This window comes from Amaranthus tricolor, chromosome 13, assembly GCF_026212465.1.
Source record: "Amaranthus tricolor cultivar Red isolate AtriRed21 chromosome 13, ASM2621246v1, whole genome shotgun sequence".
NCBI lineage: Eukaryota > Viridiplantae > Streptophyta > Magnoliopsida > Caryophyllales > Amaranthaceae > Amaranthus > Amaranthus tricolor.
This window is the reverse complement of record NC_080059.1, coordinates 19,146,238-19,158,900: the sequence shown is the minus strand read 5'-3', so window position 1 is coordinate 19,158,900 and position 12,663 is coordinate 19,146,238. Positions and strand designations below refer to the sequence as shown.

Here is a 12,663-nt window from a genome sequence, read left to right as displayed (position 1 = left end):
AAAATTCTCAACTTTAAATTAATATTTAAAACACCAAACTTTGATGGCTATTTAATTTTATAGTCTTGAATGATCTACAAATGGTAAAACAAGTTAACTTTAATTTTTTTTTATTTCACAATTTTTAAAATAACAAAAAAAAAAGATAAAATCCCTAAGTCACCCACCACCCCTAGAACAAGTGGTGGTCATGCTGGGGTAGATTGCAATGATGGTGGGCTCTTGCCACCCCCTCAACCCTCCCACTTAGCTCCGCCGTCGATCAAGGCTTTTTTTTCCTGTTCTCCACCGCTAAAGCTTTATCAACCCAAATACCAATACTGTACCATTGAAGCCTACCCACAAAACCACCCAACATTAAAATCACTTTTTTCCTAATGGTCACCAAATCGACCCAATTCAATTCTTCATTCACTCCTTCATTTCCCATTTAGAGGAAGATAAGTTCCTCCTATCTTACCCCTACACAATTCAATTCAAACTAATTCATCTTCTGGGATCAATAACATTTTGTTAATTATAATTTTTCTTAAGTATTATAAGTAAATTCATATATTTTTTATTGATAGAATTTGGAAAATTATATATTGTTCTTGTAATAGTTGTAGAAGAAGAGGAGGATAATAAAGGTATGGCCTTGAAGTTTGAGTCTCAATAGAAGCAATGATATAAGAGCTTTGGCTTTCTGATGTTGTGGTGTTTGATGAGAAGTCATCGAAAGTGATTTTGTGATGGTGTTGGTTATGGTTACAATTTGTTAAAGGAGGTGATATTGGTTTTCTGTTGGTCGCTCGTTGGGAGATGGTGAGTTGATGACAATTGTGGTTAGGTAGAAGGTTGTGCAGGATTTAGGGTTGAAAAGCTGGTAGATAAGGGTGGAGGAACCACAGTGGGGAGGAGGAAAGGTAAAGGGTTGTAGAGTTGTCTTTTTATTAAAAATAATTTAGATTAAAATTTAAAATCACATGATGACATATGGACAAATAAAAGAAGACACATAGTATTTTAACCTTCTATATTGGTCCTCATTAGGTCAAGTGCTTTAAAAGTACTTTTCCCTCCTTAATACCATATTAATATGAAAGTGATTAACCATAATAGACGGGAACAACTGACATCCATGAAAAAAAAGAGAAACATCCTTAATTCATAGGACTAAACCATAATTAGAAATTAAAATGATTGAGAGAATTTAGTGAAAATGTCATAAAAAAATTTTAAAAAATAAATAAATAAATAAATGTCTAATTTAAGGGAATAAAATTTAAAAAGATAAACAAAATTTATAATAGAGAATCTGTTTGTTAGTAGAAATAGAGAACAAAACCTCTATAATAATTACTTAAATTTTTTAGATAGTTTGCCGTTAATAATAATGGCAAACAAAGTTAGGGGTCGTTTGGTTGGGGTTAATAAACAAAGGGAAAGGGAATGGATAGACCCAATTCCCTTTGTTGTTGTTTGTTTGCCACTCTCTATCATTCCCTTTCCCCATTTTTAGTTTTGGGTTTACCCAAAATTACTGCTTCCTCATTCCGCCCCCCCCCCCCCCCCTCCCCCCCCACTTTTCCATTCCATTCCCCCTTCATTACCCATCAGTGACCCTCTCCTCTCAAACCCTACACACAGTCGTCTGCCTCCTCCCTCAAGTTCTCCTCTCTTCCTCACGACGGTCGTCCGCCATTGTTCGTAGCATTCTTCTCCTCAACCTCGACTTTCCTACCGCCATTCTCAAATGTAAGTTATTCTTCTACTACTGTTGATTTGAATCTCTTTTCTCTTCTAATACTGCCGCCATTGTTCGACTTCAGTCGTCATTTCATTCATCTCCCTCCATTGGACTGCTTTGTTCGACTTCCTACGAGTGCTGCTTCATCTTCATCTCAAACCCACGATTCAATTGGACTGCTTTGTTTGTTCATTCAATTCGACTGCTTCAATTCGCAGGTAAACCCACTGCTTTGCTTTCCTTATTTACCAATTTCTTGTTTGTTCATTTCGATTAGCCAATTTCTTGTTGCTTATTTTCTTACTGCTGCCATTTCTTGTTGCTTGTTTGTTCATTCATGAGTTCTCATTCGCTTGTTCATTAATGGCAACCCTTCCATGGATTCAATAACAAGGAAAGGGTAATTTGTGGGTATATTGCTTGTAACTGTTGGGTAGTTTATGGATTCAGTAACTGTTGGGTAATTTTGTGGTATATTTCCATTTTGCTATTGATGTTCTTGATGTTCTTGATGTTTAAATAGTATTTCAAAACTTTTATCTGGGCAGCTTCATAGAGCAATTCCATCTTTATAATAAGCTGCTGGTGCTTATATCCAATAGGGTGTTGTTGCTTAATGTCAGGGTTCTGTATTTAGCTTGTGGGATAACAGGCTGCTAGTTTTTGTGAATTTTGAACTGGCTTTCTATTTAGCTTGTGGGTAGTTTGTGATATGGTGTTATTGATGTTCTTTTCTACAGAAAATGGCTCGCATTGGTACTTCTTTGAAAAGGAAGAGAAATTGGGACTTTATTCGGTTCATAATTACTATGATTAATTGTGTTGTGTTGCTACATTTGATGTGGTACTCGATGAGAAAAACTATATACGATTCCCATTATCTTAAGCTTGATAAAAAAAACTAGGAGAAAAATGAGATTGCACAACTTGAATAAAATGATTAGAGAAAGTGACACTTTGTGTGGGAACTATCTTCGTATAAATCAATACACATTTGGTGTACTTTTAGAGATGGTTAGAGATATTGGTGGATTAAATGAAACAAGAAACACATGTTTGGAAGAGATGGTTGCGGGTTTCTTATACACATTAGCTCACCATAAGAAAAATAGAATGATGGGTGCACATTTTTATAGAAGTGGTGAAACTATTAGTAGACAATTTCATGCTTGTTTGTTAGCAATCTTAAAGTTACATGCTATTCTTCTTAAGAAACCAACACCAATACAAGAGGATTGCAACGATGAAAGATGAAAATATTTCAAGGTAAATAAAAAACCAACACTTTAATTTGAGATAAAATAGAGAGACTATTACATAATTTAAAGTTATATTGTTTGTTTTGTAGAACTCATTAGGTGCCCTTGATGGTAAAATGATTCTAGTGAATGTTCCTTGTAAAGATCGATCCAAATATCGCACTAGAAAAGGTACCCTTGCTATGAATGTATTAGGAGTATGTTCACCCGAGATGGTATTTATATATGTCTTACCTGGTTGGGAGGGATCGGCACACGATGGTCGGATTCTTCGAGATGCTATTTCTAGGCCTAATGGGTTAAAAGTTCCAAAAGGTAATTTACTTGACTTAATAGATTTTATTTGAGATTAACTTAGTAAGAGAGTAATATTTTTTTAAAAAAAATTGGTCAAGGTTGTTATTATCTATGTGATGGAGGATATACTAATGGAGAAGGATTCCTTGCACCATATAGAGGGCATCTTTATCATCTTAGAGAATGGAATAATCCCCAACAACCTCAAATCGCCGAAGAATATTTCAACTTAAGGCATGCAAAAGCTAGAAATGTGATTGAGAGATGCTTTGGGTTACTCAAGGGAAGATGGGGGATTCTTAGAAGTCCTTCTTGGTTTAGCTTACAAACACATGGTCGAATTGTACTTGCTTGTGCCTTATTACATAATTTGGTAAAGAGATACATGCTTGCAGAATTTGGTGATGAGGACTTGTTTGAGGAAAATGATAGTGATGATAATGATGGTGATGATAATGAGGAAGATGATGTGGAGTACATAACCTCCATTGCTGTAACCGATCCATGGACGAATTTTCGAAATACAATGGCCCAATATATGTTCAATGATTGGAGGGCTAGACACCGCAGACTTACTTTGTGATGTTATTCTTTTTTATTAAAAAAAAAATTGTTTCTTGTATCTGAACTTGAGATTTGTATGTTTATTTCATGCTTGATTTTTTTTTTACTTGTATTGGACTTGAGGAAAATTTCCTTTGTTTACTTGTATTGAATATTTCTTGGTTAATTTCATTTTTATATACATGCAATTTTGTTTTTACTATGATCAATATGGTTCAAATGTTATAAAGGATGGATGAAAGTAGTGCAAGTGGAGGTGGAAGGGGAAAAAACAAACGATTTTGGACTGCTCAAGAAGATAAAGTTCTTGTGGAAGCATTGTCAGAGCTAGCTGTTGATCCTCACTGGAGGTGTGATAATGGATTCAGAAGCGGCTATATGGTTCGCTTAGAGGAGGTCATAGGTAAGGCTCTTCCTGGTTGTGGTTTGAAGGCTCTGCCACACATTGATTCTCGACTTAAGACACTTGGAGCCAAGTTTAGGGCTATTTCTCAAATGTTAAATACAAGTGGATTCGTTTGGGATGATGAAAAAAAAATGGTTTCTGTGGACCGGGCTGTTTATGACGAGTTTTGCAAGGTATGACAACCTTTGTAAGGTCATTTTAATTATGTTTGAGATAGTTTGACGATGTTGTATATTTGATCATTTTGAGCATTTTTTTGTTTTTCAGAATCATCCGAATTGCAAAAACTTGTTTGGAGTCTTATTTCCGCACTTTCATGAACTCATGAATGTTTATGGCAAGGATTATGCTACTAGAAAACCAGGTGAAGATTATATTGAAGCAATCAAGAATTTGCAAAATGTTGCCCCTCCACAGGTTACACTTGATTCAAGTGATGATGAGGAAGTTGCTGCTAGTGGTAATGCCACTCAAATTGTTACTTCTCCTCCTGCAAAAAAGATGAAGACTGAAAAAACTTCTAAAAGAAGTAAGAGAGGAAATGGTGGTGAAGGTAGTTCTAATGAATTGGCTAGCTTACAAGCATTCATGAAAGACATGAATGTTCATCTTTCCACTATGGCAAATGTGATGGCACGCACTGATGATCGTGAGCAAAAAATAGTTGAAAAGACTGAGCAAGTGCTAGAGGAACTACTCTCTTTCAATTTAGAAGGTGTAACTCCTAACCAAGTTTTTGAAGTGGCTAACATTCTAACCGCACAACCAAACAAGCTCATAATATTTTCAAAGTGTCCCGACGCTTTAAAAAGTGCTTATGTTAAGAGTCTTATTGGAGGAAATAGTAATGCTTAGATCTTATGATGTGGTTGCATGAATGATTTTGAAAGGACTAGAACACTTTTGCTATGTATTTTGATCTAGAAACAAGTGATTATTTGTAATCAATCGAGCTAGAAAGATATTATTTACAGTTATGTTATTTTTTCTTCATATTATAGGAAAAGATGATACATGTTGATGATATTTTTTAAAAAAATAAGTTTTTAAAAATATAAAAGAATTTAAAAACTCATAATTTGATTCCTTAACTTGAACTAAACAGTCACAAAGGGAATCAATAAGCAGTTCATTCCGTTTCCTGAACACAGCCAAATGACTAGGCTAAATTAGGGGAATCCATTCCTTTCTCTTTCATTCCCTTTCCTCATTTCATTCCGATTTCCTTGTGCGAACCAAACAGAGTGTTAACTGTTTTACCCCTATTAATTTTATTCACCAATACAACAAACTAAGGTGAGCGAAGAAGCCCTACTCGCTTTAGTTGAACATTCAGTAGATAGAAAGGCAATTCTGTTGTGAGTGAGTGCATATATACATCTTAGAAAACTCCACTACAATACTATGCTTCTTGGTTTGTTTCTTGAACATCTTGCACTCTTCATTGCTTTATGTGATCAGTTTCGCAACAAGTTTGGCAAAAGAATTTTCAAATTATATAACGTACAAAACACTTAAGAGTAATGCAATATTAATTTATAATTAAGAGGATCACCTAATATTAAAACTTTTAAAAAATAAACAGAACAATATACATACTTGACTACTCAGTGTATAAAACTAGTGAATCCTACAACTACAAGCGATACATAAATGTGAAAAGGGATCATTCAATATATTTCTATGTATGGGTGAGATATTTCAGCAACATGTACCAGATATTTCTATTCTTGCAATAGCCTTATATGGGACAAATAAAGTAAAATAAATAGGAAATTATGGAAACTAAAACTTAAAAAGAATCAATAAACCTAATTTCTCTCCTCTAGCTGTTGGGTTTGGGCCATGAATCACTATCAAACCAATCATCTCCAGTATTTATTCAATTTTATAACTAAATTCCAACTCTCCTATTGCCAAATCCGCTACATTCTGGATGATTTTATGCATCAGTAAGCTTTTCTCGAGTTGTTAGGCAGAAAACCAAAGACAAATACCCAAAATATATAACTTTTCTACAACTGTGGTGGTTGTTGATGTTTGTAGTTCGTAGGATAGAAATTCCATCCACCATCAGGCTCCTTTCGTTTTCCACCACCACTGCCAGAACCCAAGGGTCTTAAAGTGTCTCTTAGGCTCAATTGCTCTTCTGATAGTTTACCCTGACTATGAGGTATGAAAAGCGGCCTAAAAAACGCAGGATCAGGATTTCGTGCTTCGACAACATTGGTTAACCCAGAGTTCAAATCAAGTATGGGGGGGCGCAAAGGGGTAGCAAGGTTAGGACCAGGTGTTGCGTTTACCGTGTTCATGACTAATGATGGCTGACCAAAGGAAGGCGGAATGGTTGATGCAGATCCCAACATTTGAGGTAGAAAAGGAGCTCCCCTAGATTCAAAAACATATGGCATTGCTACAGTGGGTCTATAAATCTGTGCTGATTCAAGAGAAACAGTGGGACACATGGGAACCCCATTGAATCCAAGCGGATACGTAACTGGAGCTCCCAACCCCATCAAAAGTCCCCCTCGGAAAAAGTTAGCATCCATCATAGGTTCTGAAGTCATCCCATTCAGAAAAGGCAATGGCATCTGAGGAAATGCATTTCTTGAGACTTTGGCACCCAAGATTGAAATAACATTTTCACCTGATGAACCCATACATGGATTAACTTTGTGAGAAGACTCCCCAAGAAAAACAGAATGGTCTGCCGAATCATTGCAATTCAACAGTTTATCATTTAAGTCGAAGTTCCTCATCGAAGGTAGCATGCATGATGAAGAAGACGCAGGCGATGAACTTAGCTGGCAGTTTCGACGACTCATTTTCCACTCGGATATCAAAAGTCCCCCATCATCCTCTGATTGGTTCAAATCCAATTTGAACCTCTGAGGTTTGTTAGGACTTACTTGAACAGAAGACTCGTCTGAAGGAAGGCCGGGTAAAATCTGTTTGTGTCTATCTAGTCCTATATTGACAATCTCATCATCCACACATTCAGCCACATTCAAATCAAAAGGAAGAATATTTTGCCTCTGTCGTGAACCAATACTGGTATCCCCACCTGAAATAAGCCTATCACTATCAAACGCCCGACGAGAAGATGCGGGTCGAAATGCACTAGTGGCTGCAGATCCTTTCCAGCCAAGACTTCCTTCAAATTGAAGAGGGCCTGTAGGAATTCCAGAAGCCACAATAGCTCTCGAGGCAGATACGACTGATACTGGATTTGAACTAGTAGTTTCCACCTGATCACCATCCTCAGAGGAAAATTCTTGGTTCAGGTCAAAATCAAGAAAACTTTTCTCTCTGTTTTCTGGTTCCCGGGCAACCTCAGTCACCAAAGAGGATTCTCCATCTTGGGTATGATTTTGCAAATTAGTCTCCAAATTAGCCAGACTCATTAGAGGTGCCTTTGTAGTAGCATCAGAGGTATTTTCCGTTGCTGACGATTGATTCAGTGGACCATCTATTGGCATGTCCTGCACTCCATTTATAGATTTCGGGCTATCAGACTCCCTAATGCTATCTCTTGATTCTCCATCAGAAGAAGAAGAGGAGGTTCCAGATTGCTCACAATAGGCCCCTACTTCTCTTTCAACTTCTTTGGCAACCAACCGAGCAACTTCTAAAGCATCAACTGTACCATCCTCAAGGTCCAAATCTCGTGTCTGCTGGATGATATCAGTACCTTTTTTGTGTTTTGTTAGTGTTACAAATTCACAACTGTTGCCGAGATAACTCTTCTCGCTCTGTTCATCATCATCATCTTCCGATCTGGAAATAGTTGCTTCTTGATCCTTAAATTCCTCCAGAGCAGAACGATTACCTTGATCCAAACCATTCTCCTCATCATCATCAATCTCACTGCTGGATTTACAGACAGGACTATTTGTATTGCATGCAGACGTATTTTCATATGGCGATCCCTCTTTGACTACAGATTCTCCCATATCAGGTTTAACAATAGCTTCTTCAGCAGACTTAGCATCAGTTCTTGAAGACATATCTTTGCAATCAGAAACACCACATGCAGAAGTAACCTTAACAACTGGTGTATCAGATGACATATTAAGCTTGTTTTCATGCTTTTCCTGTTCAACTTGAAGAGCCATCTCATCTGTGCCTTGCTCTGCTTCTATATCACAATCTGCATACAGTCCTTTAGATGGGCATACTTCTTCCTTCACAAGATCACCCTCAATAGAGCTCGCTTGATCACTAGGAAACTTATCTTCCCACTTTCCAACACATTCCAACTTCTCCTTATTAAGGGATCTTGCACAAGTGGCATTGTTTGCAGAAAGATTTGATCCAGGAGCTTGATTGTCAAGTGTGGTTTGCTCAACATCCATTCTTTTGCAAACAAGATCCTCAGTTTTCCATCTATCAAAAAGAGCTTTTGCCTTATCTTGGACTCTAGTGCTTTTATAACTAGAAAGACTTCCAACAGTAATGCAGATCCCTGACGATGAGAGCTTCTCAGGGTTTATCTGAAGCTTCTCAACTGCATGTAACAATGCTGAGATGGCCTCCTCCACAAAGCAATCACTCGCTTCATGAGGAAAAATTTGAGCATCCCTAAGCCATCTATCAATAAACCAAAGTCCATCCAATTGGACAAAAAGGTCAAGACATTCTCTTCTCTCCGTAGCTGCTATTGTACTAGCAACAGCAGCCCACTGCCTCGTCGCATCATGAACACTCTTCACTGAAGAATCTTTCTGCTTCTGCATAACATTGATCAACTCCTCAACATGAGCAGGAGTAGTGAACCCATCTTTCATCTCAGTCGAGGTAAGGAAGTCTTCAAGTGTCATAATGCTCAAATTCCACTTAGATGCTTCCAAACTTCATATAAAACTTGTGATAAAACTCCAAGTTTCATAATCTTGATGCATAAATGGTGTATCACAAAAGAACTTGCAAAAAGTCAGATTCCCCGGTTAATGAATAAAGTTACCTAAAAAGAAAAAAAATGAAAAAGGTTAAATAACACACACGATTCATAATAAAATATACTCAACAAAAATCGTTTTCAAGGGTAGATCCCAGTAAAACCAATCAGCAGCCGAAAGCTTCTCACAGGCTCCCTAGTATTACCTAACACATACTGTCAACATAGAATATCACATTTTTTTTGTTGAAATCTATATCCCTGCTATTTCAAGTAGAAGCCCCTTAAAAAGAAAGGATAAAATTGAGACTCCAACTAATGTTCAAGAGAATTGAAAAAGGTGAATTAAACAGAGAAGTACATTATTGTGAATTGTGATGCCATGCAAGCAAGAAAACATTAATAACGTCAAATATGGCAAAACCACCATAACTGGTGTCATACATAGCTTGGAAGGGGTAATGTAGGGATAAGCGAAATAGGAATTAGTGGGAAGTTAGCTTAAGGAATAAGTAGAACTAAAAGAAAGTAGTATAAATACTAAGGGAGGTCAAAGACACATTCATTCAGCCATTTTTTAAATGATTATGGATGAGTTTCCAGATTCATTTAGGGGAGCTCAAGCCTCTCGAAAGAATACTATGCAGACATGTATGACAACAGGACAAGTGTCTGCATCAATAGTATAGATTAACAACATGCAATGAATCAGTTAGACATTACACAAGAAAGAATATTACTTTCCATACGATGAATCAATCAAACATTACACAAGAATCAACATATATCATAGATGAGTCCAAATCCAAATAGAAAAATTACCCAACTAAAACAAGTCACTAAATATTTAAATTCAAAATCGCAAATATGAAATTATTCGAAATGGAACCTTCGAGTGATCGTATATTTTAAGGTTCAAACAATACCCTGTAAAATCGCTCAAAGTCTCTACAATTTGCTGTTCATAATGCATCAAACTACCAACTACTAGTACTCTGAACACAACAAGCAGTCCAAAGCTATGATTATTTAACAATGACGTCATTTGTTTGCACATATGTTTCACAGGAATTTTAAATGCTTAGGAAGTTGATGATTTTGGTTTTGGCCAGGATCGAAGTATTGGCCTCCGACCCCCGATCTGGATCGTGCGACCCCAATCGCGGGTCACTGACGTTCTGGAACGTCAGGATTCACGACCTGGAACGTTGAATCAATCGATCCCAAAACCCTAATTGCAATATTAAAAAAAAAAAGAAATATTACTATAAAAAAATACTTACTGATTGTTTATTTTTGTTGGAGATAAAGAAGATGAAGGGAGGAGATGATAAGCACCATTAAAACTCCAATACTTTGGTTCTTGAAGATGAAGATAAAAGGGAAATTTAGGAAATGAATCGTAGAGAAGAAATTTTGAGGAATTGTAAAAGGAATTTTAAGAAGATACTATCCTCTTTAACTTACATTGAGGAATAGGTGTATTTTCAAGACACTTGATAATAAATAAAAAAAATAATGAATTGTGTGAATAAAATTAAAAGTGAGTTAAAATATATTGATGAGATCAAAAGAAAATAGTAGATTATTGTTTAAAAATAGAAATGATGGAAATTAAGTGAGACGGACGAAAATAAAAAATTATACAAATTCAACAGGAGGGATAGTGTAACAGGCTCAAATTTCTTAATCTTAATTTTCCGATTAATTATTTCGAATTTTTTTTTTTCGAATTCCTAATTCTTTGGTTATCTAATTCAAATCCCTTTAATTCCAAAACCTTATTCCGATTTTGTAATTTCTTCTAAATATTAAACTTAATATATATATATATATATATATATATATATATATATATATATATATATATATATATATATATATATATATATATATATATATATATATATATATATATATATAGATATATATATATATATATATAGATATAGATATATATATATATATATATATATATATATATATATATATATATATATATATATATATATATATATATATATATATATAGATATAGATATATATATATATATATATATATATATATATATATATATATATATATATATATATATATATATATATATAGATATATATAGATATATATATATATATATATATATATATATATATATATATATATATATATATGTATATATATATATATATTCTTAAATTTCTTTATAAGCACTAAAATATTATTTTATTATTTTATACTACGAAAAGTAAAATTTTAATATTATATTTACGGTTTTATTAAAATGTTACTTTTCAACTTCGCTTCCTTAAACTAATTTTACTACTTATCATTTTAACCTTATAACTTTGATTTAATTATTTTATACCTAAAAATTAACTATATTTTTCTTATTAACTTTAAGTATAGTTTTAACCAAAATTTTCTAAGTAAACTATCATATTTTCATAATCAAACATTAGTCATACTTTCCATTAATCTAAAACATTTCACTAGTATAAACTAGATTAAAAATTTGATGAACCAAAATCCTTTCTACATCATTCCATAATGTTCATCACTTACACAAGGTAACCTTCTTTTTCATACAATCTTATGAACTAAAAAGTTGCTCAAAACCCATTATAAATACCCCTCCTTAGCCATGAGATCAGTTGCACCCCCATCATCAAATCTTTCTAGCATTCTTTCTTATATCTTGACTTCATTAACATCTTACTAACTTTATACCTTTTTTATTAGTTGAAGAATTAAATGAAAATAGAGCTTGATCTTATCACTTTTTAAGCCAATAATTATCAACTTTTGAAAAGTCAAGTATTATCTTTTGGAGCTTGAATATCATTTTCTTTTGGGTAATTGAAGATCTACTTTTTTGAAGCTTGGAGCTTTGAAGACTTTCTCTTTTGAAGCTTATTTCTTTAAGTTCTTATTTTCCTATTATTATTCTCTTACTTAGTTTAGCACCACCTTTGGAGGAAAATGATACACATTTTCTTAACTCTCTCGTTATGTGATATTTATTTATGGTTACTTGATAATATAAAAGCATAATCAACATAATTTTATTTTAATCATTTAAACTTTACATGGTAATATTAAAGTCATATCCAATTTAGTGATATTTTGTCAAAATAATAATAGTTTTGGGACACTCGAAAAAAAAGTCATATATATGGAAATTTTAATTAATATGAAAATATAGATATATATGAATTTTACTAGTTAAATAAACTTATGTGTTTAAAATGATTTTATATCATCTTGGTGTTTTGATTAATTTTTTTTTTATTTTGGACTCAAGTAATTATAAAGAATTATTAATCGGTTTATCGGTAAAATAGTCAAACAAATTTGTTAAAATGCTTAGCATTGTTTTTCTCGAAAACTAATTTCATTTAGATTTTGGACCCTTAATAACTTGTCGGATTATGTTTTTTTATAGTTATGATAGATCCGTTTTACTATTTTACTGATTATTTGATAAAATACGTTATTAAGTACTTAGAAATA

At 33.9% G+C, this 12,663-nt stretch overlaps 2 protein-coding genes across 2 annotated transcripts; one reads left to right on the top strand and one right to left on the bottom strand.

Moving 5' to 3' along the window:
- The first annotated feature begins 1,375 nt into the window (after window positions 1-1,375).
- On the top strand, window positions 1,376-5,110 carry LOC130798895 (uncharacterized). Its single transcript, XM_057661992.1, has 7 exons — window positions 1,376-1,463; window positions 2,253-2,358; window positions 2,423-2,525; window positions 3,078-3,303; window positions 3,408-3,699; window positions 4,080-4,428; window positions 4,523-5,110. The coding sequence occupies exons 1-7, from the start codon at window positions 1,376-1,378 to the stop codon at window positions 5,108-5,110; spliced, it is 1,752 nt and encodes a 583-aa protein (XP_057517975.1).
- A 680-nt stretch (window positions 5,111-5,790) lies between these two features.
- LOC130797944 (uncharacterized) lies at window positions 5,791-10,627 on the bottom strand. The gene is made up of 2 exons (XM_057660744.1): window positions 10,436-10,627; window positions 5,791-9,218 (listed from the first exon to the last, which is right to left on the bottom strand). Exon 2 carries the CDS (start codon window positions 9,073-9,075, stop codon window positions 6,271-6,273), a length of 2,805 nt encoding a protein of 934 aa, XP_057516727.1. The 5' UTR covers window positions 9,076-9,218; window positions 10,436-10,627; the 3' UTR covers window positions 5,791-6,270.
- Window positions 10,628-12,663: the final 2,036 nt, after the last annotated feature.